A 17396-nucleotide genomic window follows, 5' to 3' on the forward strand; every position below is an offset into this window, starting at 1 on the left:
AGCATTCACTCCACTGTCTCCTCCTCAAGTGCTCAGCCTTGTAACCTCTGCCCGTCCTACCACTTGTCAGCTGGATCCTATTCCTTCCCACCTGTTTCAGTCTATTGCTCCGGATCTCCTCCCGTTCCTCTCCCATCTTATCAACACTTCCTTGACTACTGGCTGTTTTCCTAACTCTCTGAAGGAACCAAGGGTGAATCCTCTCCTAAAGAAATCCACCCTCGACCCATCCTTAGTGGACAACTACAGACCCGTCTCTCTCCTGCCATTCCTCTCCAAAACTCTGGAACGGGCTATCTTCAATCAACTATCCTGTTATCTGCATAGGTACAATCTCCTTGACCCTCACCAGTCTGGTTTTAAGAAGGGCCACTCAACAGAGACTGCCCTTCTCGCTGTGACTGAACAGCTTCACAAGGTGAAAGCGGCCTCTCTCTCATCTGTGGTGGTTCTACTTGACCTTTCTGCAGCTTTCGATACTGTCTGCAAGATCTGCAGATCTTGCAGATTTTTGCTGCATAACATCAGGAGAATCCGCCCATTTCTCACTCAGAAAGCAGCTCAGGTCCTTGTCAAGGCGCTGGTCATCTCACGCCTGGACTATTGCAACTCCCTCATGGCAGGTCTGACTGCCGAAGCGGCTGCGACTTGCTGTTTTGGAATGTCAACAGCTGCACGCTGTAGCACTCGGCTAGGTGTGGTGAGTGCTGCATGTTTGATCATTGCTCTGCCGACGGGTGTTTTCGCCTAGTTGTGGGTGTGCAAGTAAGTACGTGCGATTATAGCCTGTTTGCTAGCCTTTGGGTAGCACAGTTGCTAGCGCTGCTCTCCCCGCTGTGTGCGGTTGTCTCTCGCACCGTGGCTTTGAAGCTCTCGCTTTAGCCCGGTTGCGTATTTATTCATTTCTGAACCTTGTCTGGTGAGTTCGCCAGACGTCTTTGTGTTACAATTTTGTTACACAGTGCCGGTAGCACGTCAGCTGTGTGCTGTTCTCTCTCGCACCTTGGCTTTGGTGCTCTTGCTTTAGCCTGGTTGCATGTTTATTCATTTCTGAACCTTGTCTTGTGCTTTCGCTAGACAGCTTGCCCTTACATTTTTGCTGTACAGTGCCGGTTGTATGGCAGCTGTGAGCATCATATCACTGGCGCTCCTGTAAATACAGTGTACTCGCTATTGTTCTTAATAGTGTGTGGTTAACAGTATGTGAGTCCCCATCACTGGGTCCTGTATGGCCCCCTCCAAGCAGAGGATAGACACGACCAATGCCCAGCATGTCTGTGGGTTGAGCACCTGAGGGGTGTCGGATAACCCCTGCATGTATTGCGGGTTAATGCCTCATGCACTGAGGCTTGCTAGGCTAGCCAAAGTGAAAGGCAGTCAGGAGCTGCCCCCTTCGGGTTTACGGCCTTGTGGCATCAGACGTCATAGCCCCCCACCTACGAAGGCACGTAAAGTTGACAGCTTAACGCAGCTGAGCTCCTTTTATCTGGAGGAGGATACATTGTCCATGGCTGCATCTTGTAAACTGTTCACCAAAGGGGATGAACGAGGTGTGGATGAGGTTGCTTCACATACCTCTCAGGCTTTCTCACAGGACTCTGTGAGAAGCTCCATGGGGGCTTCTGTGTCTGGCTGTGACACGATCAGACCGGCCATGTGTTTGGCCCTGGCCCATTTGGGGTTGGATGAAACCCCAGGTCCATCTGCACCCGTGTATGCCTTTTTCAGGCAGGCTCCTCAGTCCTCCGCTTTCACCGTGCCTCTCTCTGAGCCTTACATTACCAACCTCCAAAGGTGCTGGTCAGACCCCAAGGCTGTCTCCCATCACACTAGTGATAGCAGAGCTCTGGCAGCAATGCATGAGGCACATAGCCATAGCTTGGACCGGTTAGCTCCTGTTGAGCCTCCTAGCGCTGCACTCATTGTCTCCCCAGAGGAAGCACTGATGACAGATGCATGCTGCCCCCGACCCCAGTGCCGGGCTACAGATGATCTCCTGACTAGGAGTCATAACATTGCTGCTCGTATGGGCTGCATTGGCAACTCATTCTCTTTCTCTTCTCTGCTCCTGGCTCAGTCACAGACCTTGCAGGAGTCAGATTATGATCCTTCAGCGCAGACCCTCAGTGATGCTTTGCTGCAGGACTTCGCTTTTATGACTAGGGGACTGGGCAGGTTGATGTCAACCGTAACTTGGCACGCCAGGTCTGACTGGCGCAGTCCCCCCTGTCTGAGGTGTGTCCGTGTACCCTCAGCTTTCTTCCAGTCGTCCCTGGTCAGACATTTGGGCCAGCTGCTCGGCAGCCAGCTGCAGTGTATGGGCTGACCAGGCTAGGCAGCAGTTTGCAAGCCTGCCACGGGCACCTGTGCCTTCATCCAGGCAAGGGAGCTCTGTGGCATCCAGTGCCAATTACCCCCTGACACAAGGTCACCACCCTTCTTGGGAAAGGTGCCAATTGGGGATGTAGAAACCCAAGAACAGCTGGATGGGTTCTACTCAACATACTTCCTTGTACCAAAGAAGGATGGCAGGTTTTGCCCCATTCTGGATTGAGAGGACTGAACTGGTTCCCTCAAGGTTCTCCCTTTTCAACAGGCTACGTGTGGCGGATTTTCCCCCAGTCTGTAGCACAGGGGACTGGTTTGTGACAATAGACTTGAAAGACGCATGTTTTCATGTTCCCTTTGCCATGCATCACAGGCGGTTCCTCCGCTTCACTTTTCTGGGCAAGGTGTCCCAGCTCAGGGTTCTTCGGTTCACACGGCTGTTCTCCTCAGCCATGTGAACCGGCTTGGCCTCACGGTCAACTACGCCAAGAGCGACCTTACTCCAGGCCAGGTCGTGTGTTACCTGGGGCTGATACTCGACTCTCCACGAAGCGTGTCGCTACCATTTTGCAGCTTCTAAGGCATTTCCGACGTGGCACGTTCCTGAAATACAGCCTCTTCCTTCGACTGAAGGACCAGTATGCTGACTTAAGCATCCATGGTGGTTCCGCTAGGGTTGCTCTCCTTGCGTCCCCTTCAAATCTGGGCAAATGGTCTCCATCTGGACCCCAAGTGGCATATGCAGGCTGGTCAGAGTGTCTGGGAAGTGTCTTCTGGCCCTCAGACCCTGGAGAAAGACGACACATCTGATCACGGGGATGCCCTCAGGGATGATAGCCTCCCTCTTGGTGGCCTTACATTGGCCAGGAAGGCCATGGTTCCCAGCGTCGCTCAGGCTCCTCAATGGAGTGCCTCCCTGAGAGGTTGGACCTCCTGTCGCAAGTGGCGGTCGCATATGACACCCGAACCCAGATTGTCTGCAGCTGTGTGTATGGCCCCTGAGTGCCAGGACCCACTCCTGACATCCTCTGACCAGTGAGTAGTCCACACGATCTTGAGTTCAAGGGCAACCTCCACTAGGTAGCTTATGCAAACAGGTGGGAGTTGTTTCACAGTGGTGCGAGGCATGCAGCGAAGTCCCAGATACTTCTTCAGTGCCAGTGATATTGCACTTTTTGCAGTCTATATTGGACAGCAAGAGAAGTGTGTTGACCCTGAAGGTTTATGTGGCTGCTATCTCGGCTGCACATTTGAGGGTGGATAAACTAAGTGTCGGGTCCCACTACCTGCTCAAGGACTTCCTGAAGGGAGCCCAAAGGCTTCAACCACCACAGGTCCAGAGGGTGCCACCATGGGACTTGCTTATAGTCCTGAGGTCCTTTTGCTTACCATTGTTCAAGGCACTGAATGAGTTGGACTTGAAGTGGCTGTCATTGGAGAATGCATTTCTCCTTGCCATGGTGTCAGCAAAGCGTGTGGGGGAGCTTTGCCTTGTCAGTGAGCCAGATGTGTGTACCAAGGATTTCCAGCACTCAGGGACCCGGTTGTCCTTAATAGCTGAGAGATCCATGGCTGCGAGTGGACTCTGAAAGAAGAAGAAAGAGAAGGTGTATGAGTATATCTTTATGTACACAAAGCATGACAACATCACTAGCATTACTGGAGCATTCTGACACTTCTGAATGACCCGTATAGTTAATACTTGTACTGTGTAACGTTACGTTACTGTACTGCAGCAGCCTGCTCTGTACACATGTGGCAGATTTTTTTTTTAAGTCTGCCGTGTTGCAAATAATGTAACGCTAATAAACTCTAAACAAGTTGGTGTTAGTTTGAAGAGTTAAGGTTTGATGTACGTCCGATTAGTTCCTTTATAAGTTAAACCATAGACTAAAATGAATCAACAAAGCAGCTACCTCGCTAGCCCGCTAGCTGCTTAACACACAAATCAATGAAGCGGAGTTAGCTACCGTTAGCACGTTCGCGTCTCAATTAGAGATCGCTGCGGCCTGGTTTTAATTAGGTGACAATTCAAGAAGTTGGCTAGCATGATATGTTGGTTGGCGTTCATATGGCCTTGAAACCGCTACACATTAGACGACGGTAAACTTACACTTTTGACGTGAAAGTGGTGGTCCCTGCACCTTTCGTCAGGTAGTCCGCCATGTTTCGATCCCAGAGTTGGAGACACAACAAGATTTGGAAATCCAGATCCGCCCACATGGACGTCTCAGTGATCCACTCTGCCAATGTTTTGAAATACTCAGATAAAGTCAGCAGGATCACCTTGATCCATGACTGAGAAAAGGAGGATTTCGTTATCCAGATTATCCTGATCCTGATTACAAGTTTTGAAATACCGGCCCCTGGTGACACCGGAACTTATAGATGTTCCCGGGTCATCCAGGGGTCACAGGTGACTTTGTTGGTATAATTACTCGACCTGCGCATGCGCGAGATGGAATATCCACTGCTTAAAGCACAGCCTCTGGCGGTCATCCAGAATTCATAGAACCGTAGTTACATACATAACTCTCGTTTTTTCTCAGCTGAGCCGTGTTAACATGCATGTGCAAAGAATCGCTGCCTATTTTTTCACAGCTGTGGGTGTTTGATGATGATGTTTCTTCATCTGTACCTGGGATGACCATCTTGTGTTTGTGTCCTCTTTGACTAAAACACTCATTACTCGACCAGTGTTCAATGTTTCCTGCGAAACAGAAGTGTTTCTACGACTGCGCGGTTGTTCTTTCTTTATAACCGCATTAAGATAAAAAGAATATTTGTGAATGCACTCGAGGCTTGCATTTCTGCTCTATGCCCCCTCTTAGCCAATCATTTCCCCCCCTTCAAGACCAAGTCAGTCATTGCTTTTCATTCATTTGGATTATGGAGATTTCCTTTTTTTTCCATCAGTGATGTTTATATTGTAAATGATTACTTGTATAGAAGATCTAAAGCTTTTTTTATCTTCACAGGGGTAACACTTTTAAGATGCATCTTTCTCTCTCTTTTTTTTTTTAACAAAAGACTGAGTATTTAAAATATTTTCAGGGATCTGTAAAAGGAAATCTGAGGGTTTAAAAGGTTGTTTATTTAAAGAAAAAGGTCCACTGTGTACAGGAAAAGTCTCCACCTCCCTTTTTGAAGGATTGTTTCTTGTAGAAACGTCTTCATTTTCTGCCCATTTGCTTTGTAATCCTAAAATGTGTAAATACTGTAACTGTGAATACTATATAAATATATATATATTTTTGTTCCCCAGGATTTGCTACGCGATCACAGCTCAGAGATCTATGTAACATATGAGGCGAGCGATGAGCTGGTAGCAGGAAATTCAGCTTGTGTCAAGCTTTGTTTTTTTTAAATTTTCTGTTGTAAATTCTATGAAAAGTTGTTTGCGGTGTGGAGAACAAAAACAGAAAGGTGCAGATCGGCATGGCAAGAGGATTGAAGCATCAGCCTGTTTCTCATGTCTATTTATTACACAACAAATGTATGAAAAAGGACAAATGGAAATAAAGCAATTTTGCATACATCCATAAACTGTGTTTTTTTTATTGGGCATGAAGTCAGCGATATGGGAGATGAAATAAAGTTAAATGCTAACGGGGACCATATACACTTACTTTTTCCACCAGCACTATTAATGATAAAGGATATGTTCAATAAACATTAAATGTTCTTATTGTGTGGTATTAGATTAAGCAGATTATGTTCTTTTATACTTGGGACTTCAAATCAAAACACATTTTATGACAAATAAATGCAGATAAAGTACTTTCAAAGGGTTCACATGCTTTTTCTTGCCAATGTACATTGATGGATCATCTGAAAAAAATGCTCAGTCCTACTGATGCTGACTTTTCATGAATGGAAACAGGCAGCAGCTGACCAAACAATGAGTCTGTGTCCAGCTGGTTTAATCGAGGAGCTCGTCATGTGACTCACTGTCCTCCAACAAACAAATACACACATATAAACAAAGCCAGTATGTTTCACACCACTACCAACTCCAAACAAAATGACAGGGTAAGCAGAACATATTTGATAAAAAAAAAAACAGTATATATATATATATATATATATATATATATATATATATATATACATGTTTTAGTTTTCCACTTCAAAAAAGTTGCTCTGATGTCCTTAAAGGACCAGCTTTAGTCTAGATCATTACTACCAAATTTTCATTAATTTGATCATTAATTTTAACCCTTTAAATGCCAGTTTCTTTATGCACAATACCAATGTTGTTATTAAAAAAACACTCTATATAAAACACGCTCGCCCATAGAGTTGGAATGAAATTATTATTTTTTTTACCTCTTTCCATGAAATGATCGTGACAGATAAAGTGTATACCTTCTCAAAACTTCATTAATCAATTTCTTCCAAACATCACCATGAAAATGAAACCACAATTAAAAGAGGTGTCTGAAAACAAAATGAATCCAACTTTACGGCCAACTGTGTGTAAAATAATTATTTTCTGAAATCTATTTGCTTGGGAATGCTGTTGTTTTTTTACCACATTCTGGGATATGTTAACAGTTCAAAACTACAAATAGTGTCTGACTGTCTTTTTATAGGAGCTGAGGATGACTTCCAGAATTTGAGGAAAAAAGTAAAACACATCCTTGCCAAAATGTATCTGTACACATTAATATACAACCAAAGTTATCAATCTTCAATCTACAATGTCATTTAGCAGACACTTTTATCCAAAGCGGCTTACATTTGAGAGAACATACAGCACAAGCAAGGATGAAGTCGAGAAACAACACAAGAATAAGCAAAAATAAGTGGCATGGACTAAGTTGGACTTCAGCCTCTTTTTGAAAATTAAGATGGACTCATTAGATCAAATGCTCGTTCAATCAAAAAATGTAAAAGCCAGAAATGTCCTGAGTGATGCACAAGGACTCTGTGTTTTGGGTCAAGTCTTAGGCCAACCAAAAGGGTTGGATTGATCCTCAGATATGCACCACTTATTTAACTTTTTGTGATGTACTGCATGTTTGACTCAGTCCACAGCTCTACTCACACGTCATTTCTTCCTCTTTGTTCTGTTAATCAGTGAGTTCAGCTGCTGCTGCTGTGTTTAGTTTCAGTGAAAATCTGCAGCCTGACGTCACCTTCACTAAACCCAGGAAGGGTGACAGTGTGGTCTGTGTGTGTGTGTGTGTGTGTGTGTATGTACTGCCTCAAGGCCACGACAGGAGGAGGATGGTGTGACCACACGCAGAGAGGATGGATGGGAGAGCGAGCAGTGAACAGAGGAACACACACACCTCCACACTCAGTGATCTGATTGGTCAGAATTCATCACTCCAACTGTGTTCTCTTGTTTTGTTTCCAACTAATGATGTCATGTTTTTTTATCGCAGCACAATTTCACAATTTCAGGTTAACCAGTTAAGCTCATGATCCCTGGTGTCACAGAACGCGTGTGCCTGCTGAGGTTTTGTTATTTTAACATCTCACGTCAATGCTGACTCACCTCGACCACAGATTTATAACTCACTGAAGCATTTTTGCATAATAGTTATCGCCTCACCAAAGAGGAAACAAGAGAGAAAAGGCAAATCATTTTCAGCACTCAAAAACAACAACAGCACCTGGGACACAGAGTAGGAAAGGCATGTTTATTATTTCAATACAGGAAATATTATAATAAAGTAAAATTTTGATCTGACAGCCTCATATTTGAGACATTTTTTGCAGGTGTAGCTTGAAGCTGCTGGTTGACACTGATGCTGGTGATGAATATGCAAATGATGCACACACAGGATATTTTGCATGTTGGATGCAGGGCAGCCAGATAATTAGCAGACTGTATCCTCCACTGCTTTACTTAATGAGCGCTGTGTTCTCCAGTCGGCCTTTATCACAGCTGACATGCTGTCATAGTAGGAAAGGCAAGTGTTACTAACGATGACTGCTCCATTGAAGTGCAGGTGATCAATGAGGCTGCATGCAAAACACAGTAACAGGTAAAGCTGAATGGATTTCAGCCGTTATTAATATCCACTACATTCTGAGGCAAATATTGTACTTTTTACTCCTCTACATTTAGCTGACAGCTTGAATTACATTTCAGGTCAAGATTTAAAATGAAAAACATGATCCATTAAAAATTATTACCCATTTAATAAATTAAACCACTTAAAAGTTTATTAGGTAGTTAAAATGAGTGGAGTCATTTCACAGTATGGTATTAGTACTTTTACTGAAATAAAGGATCTGAATACTTCTTCCACCACTGTCATTTTTACTTCTTACTAATAATTTTTTTTTTTGTATTATTTTTATTTTTTCATTTTATTATTATTTTTATTTTTTATTCATTTATTTATTATTATTATTTTAATTTTATTATTATTTTTTTTATTATTATTATTATTTATTTTTTTTTAATTTAGTAAAAGTTTAAATTTAAAAAAAAAATGTTTTATTATTTATTTATTTTCCCAAACACTCTTCTGCGCATGCGCAGAAGCGTATTTGGGCCGCACATGCGCAGAAGCGTATTAGGACCACGCATGCGCAGAAGCGTATTTGGGCCGCACATGCGCAGAAGCGTATTTGGGCCGCACATGCGCAGAAGCGTATTAGGGCCGCACATGCGCAGAAGCGTATTGGGGCCGCACATGCGCAGAAGCGTATTAGGGCCGCACATGCGCAGAAGCGTATTTGGGCCGCACATGCGCAGAAGCGTATTAAGGCCGCACATGCGCAGAAGCGTATTAGGGCCGCACATGCGCAGAAGCGTATTAGGGCCGCACATGCGCAGAAGCGTATTTGGGCCGCACATGCGCAGAAGCGTATTGAGGCCGCACATGCGCAGAAGCGTATTGGGGCCGCACATGCGCAGAAGCGTATTAGGGCCGCACATGCGCAGAAGCGTATTTGGGCCGCACATGCGCAGAAGCGTATTGAGGCCGCACATGCGCAGAAGCGTATTGGGGCCGCACATGCGCAGAAGCGTATTTGGGCCGCACATGCGCAGAAGCGTATTTGGGCCGCACATGCGCAGAAGCGTATTGAGGCCGCACATGCGCAGAAGCGTATTGGGGCCGCACATGCGCAGAAGCGTATTTGGGCCGCACATGCGCAGAAGCGTATTGAGGCCGCACATGCGCAGAGGCGTAGAAAATAAAATAAAATAATAAAAAAATAAAAATAAAATAAAATAATAAAAAAATAAAAATAACATAAAAAATAAAAAATAAAAAAATAACATAAAAAATAAAATAAAAAAATAATAAATAAACAAATAAATAAAAATAATAATAAAAAATGAAAAAATAATAATAATACAAAAAAATAATAGTATGAAATTTTTTTTTATTTTTTTAAAGAAGTACAAATGACAGTGGTGGAAGAAGTATTCAGATCCTTTACTTCAGTAAAAGTACTAATACCACACTGTGAAATGACTCCACTCATTTTAGCTACCTAATAAACTTTTAAGTGGTTAAATTTATTAAATTAATTTATTTATTAAAATAATCATTTTAAATGTATCATGTTTTTCATTTTGAATCTTGACCTGAAATGTAATTCAAGCTGTCAGCTAAATGTAGAGGAGTAAAAAGTACAATATTTGCCTCAAAATGTAGTGGAGTAGAAGTATAAAGTTACATAAAATGTGCATAAAAGTACCTCAAAATTGTACTTTAAGTCCAGTACTTGAGTAAATGTACATAGTTACTTTCCACCATTGCTTCCTGCCTCTTCTAACTTATACATATCAGTTAAGAGTCCTCCTTCAGACACTGTATGAGGATTAAAGGGATAGTTTGTGCATTATTATACAAAACTTTTGTCAATGCCCTCGTGAGGATAACCCTTTAAGGTTTTATTGATCGGCCCCTAGGTGGCACTGTGGTGGCAGTCTAATTTCATATTAGGTACCATGGCCACACTATAACACTTAAGGCAATGAAATTCATAGGGGTGGTATAGACTGGCCGGTGTAAAGCACATCCCGACGGCAACCTCTCATTGAAAAATAAAAACTCAGTCAACCAAATAGTAAAGTGGTCTAGCAGACTGATTGGTGAGCCACAGCTCAACGTGGAGATCTTGTTCACAAAACAATTACTGGTTCAATTTTAAATGACAATTCCCATCCATTGCACACAGAGTTTCAGCTCCTCCCCTCCGGGCGTAGGTTTACAATCCCTAAGTGTAGAACAAAAAGACACAAAAACAGTTTTGTCCCTGCTATGCTTTGCACAGGTGTTTATTTATTGTTGCTTTTATGTATGTATTTACTATTTCTATATATACATTTTAACCTTTATCTACGTTTTTGCAGCCTAAACATGTTTTATTTTATTTTGCTGTTTTATTTTGTTTATTTTTCTGTCTTCTTTTTTTTTGCTATTCATATTTTAGTTCACATCAATATCTATGTATAGTCTGGACATGTAAGAACTTTTAATAATTTTTAATTTATTATTTTTTTCATTTATTTAACTTGCCATTTCTTAACTCCTACTGTCTTAAGTTGAATGATGTGTGATATGTGCCTCTTTTGTGTGTGTGTATGAGGACTCTATACTGCAAACAAAATCTACCTCTGGGTAAAATAAAGTAAATAACATAGATAAAAAGATTTTAAAAAACATGATAATGATAATGAATTTCATTGCCTTAAGTCATGGTCTGGGCACAGTGCCAAATATTAAATTAGACTGCCACCAGAACGCCACCTAGGGGCCAATCAATAAAACCTTCAAGGGTTATCCTCAGGAGGGCATTGGCAATAAGTATACCAAGTTTGGTGTTAATCCGACCAACTGATTTGGAGATATAAAATACTTAAATTTAAAGACCGCCACCTAGTGGTCATCGGCCAAAATGTTTCACAGAGCCTCAGGGGCTCATGGGGAAGTAGGATTTTGAGTTTCATGTCATTCAGACACACCAATGTGGAGATAGGCAACACTTCGTGTTTTGTGTTGAAAATAGCGCCACCTACAGGAAGTTGTTATTGAATAACTTAAGTATTGTTTGGGTTATCAAAATTCTTTTAATAACTTTTTGTTATGAGGGTCCATAGATGCTGTGTGCAAAGTTTGGTGCAAAACGATGAAATTGCCTAGGAGGAGTTCGAAAAAGTAGGTTTATGACATTTCGCGAATTCGCGAAAAAAAAACCCTCTAGACGAAAATGGGCGTGGCCCATATCACAAGATTCAGCACAACTTAGTGAACGTGTGGATATAAGGTTTTTCAATGTGTGATAAAGTATGTGGGAGTTATTAGCCAAAACGCACTTTCCTTTATTATAGCACCACCTCGTGGTGGAAATTCAGGATGACAATCGATTATAAAAAATGTTGCCAGGTGTGACTTATATTTAAAGTTTCATGAGTTTTGGGGTATGTTCAGACAGTGAAAAATGTGATCATTTGGGAAGAAGAAAAAAAAATAATTCGAAATACAATAGGGACCTCGCAGGTCGTTGCCTGCTCGGGCCCTAATGAACACATGGACGCAAAACACATTTAAATGCTTTACTCACATTATATTAAACTGTTAGTAACAAGTAATTAAAACAACAACAACATTTGTCTGCACTAATGGAGTTAATCCTGCAGAGACAGCAGGGCACAATCATGAAACATTTAGTGACGTTCAACATTCTACAGTACTTTTCTTCACAGTGTGTTTTATATTATCCTTTAATGGATCTTAACTTCATCTAAATGGGGTAAAGACATGAATCCATTTTTGCTTGGTGTTTCAGTGTTTCATTATTTGGACTTAACGTGGCGTTAAAGTCCAGAGATGAAGCTTCCCAGAAGAATGATTTGAATCAGCGACACAGCCGACCCGAGGGCACGACTGGCCATGCCTGTGAGGAGTTTGGCATCTTTGGACATGGAGACGATGCGGCTGAAGGTGGGGTGGATGTGTCTGAAGTTGTTCTGCAGAGGTGTCACCTGCTCTGCATCCTCCTCTGTGGAGAAGATCTGTGAGGTAAACTGAGCCAGCTGATGAGAAAATACAGAAATCATGATTATTTACAGCACTCAGGAAAACATTTCAACACTTTTCTTTCAGAGAACATCTTTAAAGACCTACCTGGGACCAGGAGATATAGATGGGGACTTCATACAGAGTCCAGACAACAGCTTGAGAACATGGAGGGGTGGTGAGGCTGCCGTAATAACGGTAATACTGACTCATGTTGTGCCTTGGCAGTAGGTTCATCAGCGGGAATGGCTTGATTTTAGTAGTCTGGCCTTGGGAGAGGAAACACAGCCGTTATGAGTTACAAAAAAAAACACAGGCAGGTGTGAATTTACTGAGCGTTCTCCAACCTTTGTAAGCAACAGAGGACAGCTTTTGTGACATGAGTCCAAAGTGCACATTATCAGCATAAACAACCTGCAAAAAAAGGGTCAAAATCAGCATTTTAAGCTACAAATGCTTCATTATATACAGTACCAGTCACAAGTTAGGACACACCTTCTCATTCACAGTTTTTTTTATTGTATTTTATACATTGTAGATTATTTTTCAAGACATCAAAACTATGAAAGAACACACATTGAATTATGTAGTAAAATATACATGTTTTCTTTCCAGTGGTGGAAGAAGTATTCAGGTTACATTACATTTGGTTACATTCTACCACTGGTTCTTTCATAGTTTTTATGTTTTCAGTGTTAATCTACAATGTTTAAAATAATAAAAATAATGAAAAAAAATTAAATGAGAAGGTGTGTCCAAACTTTTAACTGGTTTTGTAGAACAAATGTTTTCAAACTGACGTCAATGAAGAATCCAAGAACGGCAAGTCCTGTTGGATCCTCCAGAGCTTCTGTCAGGTTCGGATGGGTGGCTTTCATGTTGACTATGTGCATCTAGAAGTAAATAAAAACAAGCACAGACATTAAGGGAAGGCTGCACTGCACCCGCCTGCTGCAACAGTTGGTTGGTGACAGTGTAGAGCTCGTCTACTGACCGTACTGTACCTCCATCGGGTATCTGCGGCTGTCCACGGTGTGCTCTGATCCGTTAGTGGCTGGGCCTCCCCAGTGGAAGTGCAGCTGGATGGTGTGGTACACATCTGGAAGACCTCCGCCGCTCACTGACATGCCACTGCCAACGTGAAGCGCGACTGACAGCAAGCAGAATTGTGTCATTACTCTTCACCAACGCAAATGGACTTGAGATCATTATACAGGTACATCTCAAAAAATGAGAATATCATGAAAAAGTTCACGATTTTTTGTTAATCATTTCAGATAGTGAAATGATACATTATATAGATTCATTACGCATAGAGGGAAATATTTCAAGCCTTTCAAGTTTTTCTTGTGATTAGGGCCTCGGGGCAATCGCACCGGGCACTGGTCCCATACAGCAATAGCTGTAGGGACCAGTGCTCGGGGCAAAGCCTCATCGCCAGAGTGTAGAGGGAGAGAATAAATTGTCAAAAAATAAATTTGAATACTGCGCTCCAGGCGGCAAATTCCACTCTACAGAGATAATTTATACATAGAAACGTAGGAAAATTTGTCTTCTCACTCACAATCCTCTGGTAAAGCTGTCAGAGTTATAGATTGGGCGTAGGACGCAAATATGCGCCACCAACACCACCAACAGCCTCATTGGGTCCCATATTAATAACGCAGGAAGATTTTGGAAAAAGGGACATTGAACAGTTTTTTTTAGATCGCTCTAACAAGGCTATTTTTTCATTTTTCTTAAAAAAAACATATGTAGACGTTCAGGAAGAACTCAGGACGCTCAAAGTGAAGTGATGATAGGTATTATGGTTTTGCCAAAAATGCTTTCTGTTCGAGGCCAGAAATTCCATTCTGTCTACCTCTGCTGTCACTGCACCCACACACACACACACTCCTCACACATGCATACACATGCTTCAAACATACACACAGGTAACTTTATGTGATTTTCGCCCCCCCCCCCCCAGTGTACACATACTGGCAGTAGCCCCCGTGACCCTTTCAGAATTTCCCCAGAGGAAATTTTATAGTTTTGATTATTCTCGCTTAGAGATAATGAAAACCCAAAACTCTGTGTCTCAAAAAAATAACAATATTGTGAAAAAGTTCAATATTGTATTCCACAGTCAGTCATATTCTAATTTTCTAAGACACTGAGTTTTGTATTTTCATTCTGTAAGCCATAATCATCAAAATTACAAGAAATACAGGCTTGAAATATTTCACTCTATGTGTAATACATCTATATAAGAGTTTCACTTTCTGAAATAATTTTCTTCCATAGACATTGTATGTGTAGTGTATTCACCAGAGTGTCCATCATTTTTAAGCATCCAGTGGCCCGTTTGGATCTCATCGAAGCCCTGTAGATGTAAAGATCCCAGAGACTCGTCTCTGGTCACCTGGTGGTCGACATTGATGGGAGAATGATGCTCTTCAAGTAAAGGGTGACAAGATGGGAACATGTCCCCCCATGCATAAGGATCTGAAAGAACCACATAAGAATCAAATTAGTCTATAAATATTTATTTTTTAGCTTAAAACAGTAGCTGACAAACCAACTCCACCACATGCAGTTCCAGAGCTTCCCATAAAGAAATTGTACAGCAGATATTCAGTATTTTAGTTTTTAGTTTTCTCGCCTACAGTTTCAAAGGTGAAAGAAGGTCTGCAGGATGACTGCATGGTGTGCTTATAAGCTCCTGAACAACTGCTAACTGAACATTGTGGTGAGATGGTTTTGTCAAAGAAAGAAGAAAAAATGTTGTCCTACTCAATTTTCTCTGACTTTTCTCTAATATTGAGATATAATCAACAGTTTAACCTGTTAAGGCCTTCAAACAATTATTGAAATGACACAATGTGACAGGCTGAGGACAACTCAGCTGTAGGGCCGTGTATTAGCAAGAATCTGGCAGTATGCTGCCTATCAGGATGCATGACAGCGATACTGTAAGCAAGTTGATCCATTAGGAAAAACTCTCAGTTATAATGTTGTAGTGGAAGAGTCAAATAGCTAAAGATAAATTACAGCACTGCTCTCAAGCTACACGACACAAAATGAACCAGTCTTCTCCAAGTCTTTGTATGTAAACTATATATATCATATATAAACATATATTACATACATATATTTATATATATAAACATATATTACACACATATATATATATATGTGTGTATATATATATTATATATCCGAAGACAATGTTGCCACAAGTGTATGAATAATTTCTTCCACCCCTATTCAGCAGGGGGTTGCAAGAAGACACTGCTTCATTTTAAAGGGTCACCAGCCAAGAGCAGCTACACAGTGTGATAGAAACAGAACTTTAATTGTATAAAATCATGGTCGATTTCAGTTTGTCGTCTCCCGTTTTATTAAATTGGTCTCCAACAAATGGTTGCATAGTGCTAACATCTTATGAGAATTGCTCTCATTTTAATCATATTCTTTAAGATAAACTATTTCATTACTTACCACAATGCGGCTCATCGTAACAGTAGTCGTCTAGAATATAAAGAGAGACAAATGTTGGCAGGAAAGTTTTACTTCATTTACTCTGCTTGAATTTAGAAATTAAATATTATATAGCGTGAAGCAGGACCCTCACCTGAATAAACATATGAAATAAGAATGATGAGGAGAGCCGATGTCCAAATCATCGTAGGATCCCGCAGCCCGAGGACTCCAGACAGGTGTGTCGGTATCTGAGGTAGACTGAGGATCAGCACGGACGTCCTGCTTAAAATAGCAGCTGAGGTGAAAGCTGAGTTTTATTTTCTCCTGCTCTGATCAGTGAAGCATGTCATTACCAGTCTAGTGGTCTTTTCTGATCAACAGGCTCATTGATGCAGCGCAGCTTCGCCCCCTCCTCCCCCTCCCATTGCTGCCAGCATAGATGCCCAGTGACCAGTAACAAGAGCCATTCATCTCCTGGGAAAGCCAGTGGATGTGCAGCACGCTGAATTAAAAGGATGATATAATGAGGGTGTAGAAATGAAACACCTATAACTCTCCGTGAATAAATAATCTGAACACTACATTAAAAATGTCCTAACACTGTGAGAAATAACATTTTTATAAGATTTTTATATTCATTTTAAAGGTTTTTGCACCACAGTAATATTAAAGCACTGGAAATCACTATGGAGTTCATAAAAAAGAAAACCTGTAAAATATGTCTGTAAAAGAATATGAAAATTATGTAAATATAGAGAAATAATAAACAAAAGGATAAATATTGCAGAAAAATTAAGAAATAATAAAATAATACATGGAAAAATATAAAATAATTTTCTCTTTATTTCTGTTTGTATTTTCTGCATATAAAATACTCTTGTATATTTTTCAATGTATTTTTTTTTTCCAGTTTTTTCCTTATTGGATCTAACAAATATATATAGAAATACATTTAAAAAGTGAAAATAAATTAATGTTTATGCTTTTGTTTATATTTTGACATTTTTCTTTACTTGTTTTTTTCATTTGTCGTTATATTTACAAATATTTGTAATTTGTAAATAATTGTTTTTGTTGTTAAATGGCACTACATGACTCCATAAAGTAAAGTAGTAAAGTAAATATTTAAATGTTATGCCTCCACATAAATGTCTTGAACATGTATTCCATCTGAAACAAATCTTTCTTCCAAAAATTTGATATTGAATTAAGTAGCACATTAAATTAACGTCAACTTGACATATAAAGTGTAATAAATGATGTTACAATTCAATCACCCTCATCTTGACTGCACAGTGTTACGTCTCTCCCATCCAGGAATAGATTATGTGATTCTGTCACTACTTGGCCCATGTGAACAAAGCCTCTTTTCTTCAGCCACAATGCTCTCCAGCACGGTATCGCTATCTCTGCTCCGCCCGCTGCCTTATGAGTCACTGTGAGGTGCGCTATATCCGCTTTCTTTAAATTATTTGAATCTTTTGATTGCCCTGGATTGGATTTATCCGACAACCTCTATCTGACTGTTGGGGGGGATTTCCCTGCATCCCACTTTAATCCTCTGTGACATTTGGCCACTGCAGACGAAGGACTTTCCTGCAGCTAAAT

General features: G+C 41.1%; 1 protein-coding gene across 1 annotated transcript; it reads right to left on the minus strand.

Annotated features, from left to right (window-relative positions):
• Nucleotides 1-11846: 11846 nt before the first annotated feature.
• Nucleotides 11847-16403, minus strand: LOC131992605 (carbonic anhydrase 15-like). The gene is made up of 8 exons (XM_059358225.1): nucleotides 15940-16403; nucleotides 15807-15836; nucleotides 14634-14810; nucleotides 13328-13473; nucleotides 13124-13216; nucleotides 12671-12737; nucleotides 12432-12592; nucleotides 11847-12340 (listed from the first exon to the last, which is right to left on the minus strand). The coding sequence occupies exons 1-8, from the start codon at nucleotides 15989-15991 to the stop codon at nucleotides 12122-12124; spliced, it is 945 nt and encodes a 314-aa protein (XP_059214208.1). The 5' UTR covers nucleotides 15992-16403; the 3' UTR covers nucleotides 11847-12121.
• Between the last annotated feature and the right edge of the window lie 993 nt (nucleotides 16404-17396).

The sequence above is a fragment of the Centropristis striata genome, chromosome 19 (assembly GCF_030273125.1).
Source record: "Centropristis striata isolate RG_2023a ecotype Rhode Island chromosome 19, C.striata_1.0, whole genome shotgun sequence".
Classification (NCBI taxonomy): domain Eukaryota; kingdom Metazoa; phylum Chordata; class Actinopteri; order Perciformes; family Serranidae; genus Centropristis; species Centropristis striata.

Excerpts from the sequence above, each read along its gene's own strand:
- LOC131992605 (XM_059358225.1), bottom strand. The coding sequence starts at position 15,991 with ATGATTTGGACATCGGCTCTCCTCATCATTCTTATTTCATATGTTTAT. Across the intron at positions 15,837-15,939 it reads TATTTCATATGTTTATTCAG|ACGACTACTGTTACGATGAG; the intron begins GTGAGGGTCCTG and ends TTTATATTCTAG. Across the intron at positions 13,474-14,633 it reads TAAAAATGATGGACACTCTG|TCGCGCTTCACGTTGGCAGT; the intron begins GTGAATACACTA and ends GCTTGCTGTCAG.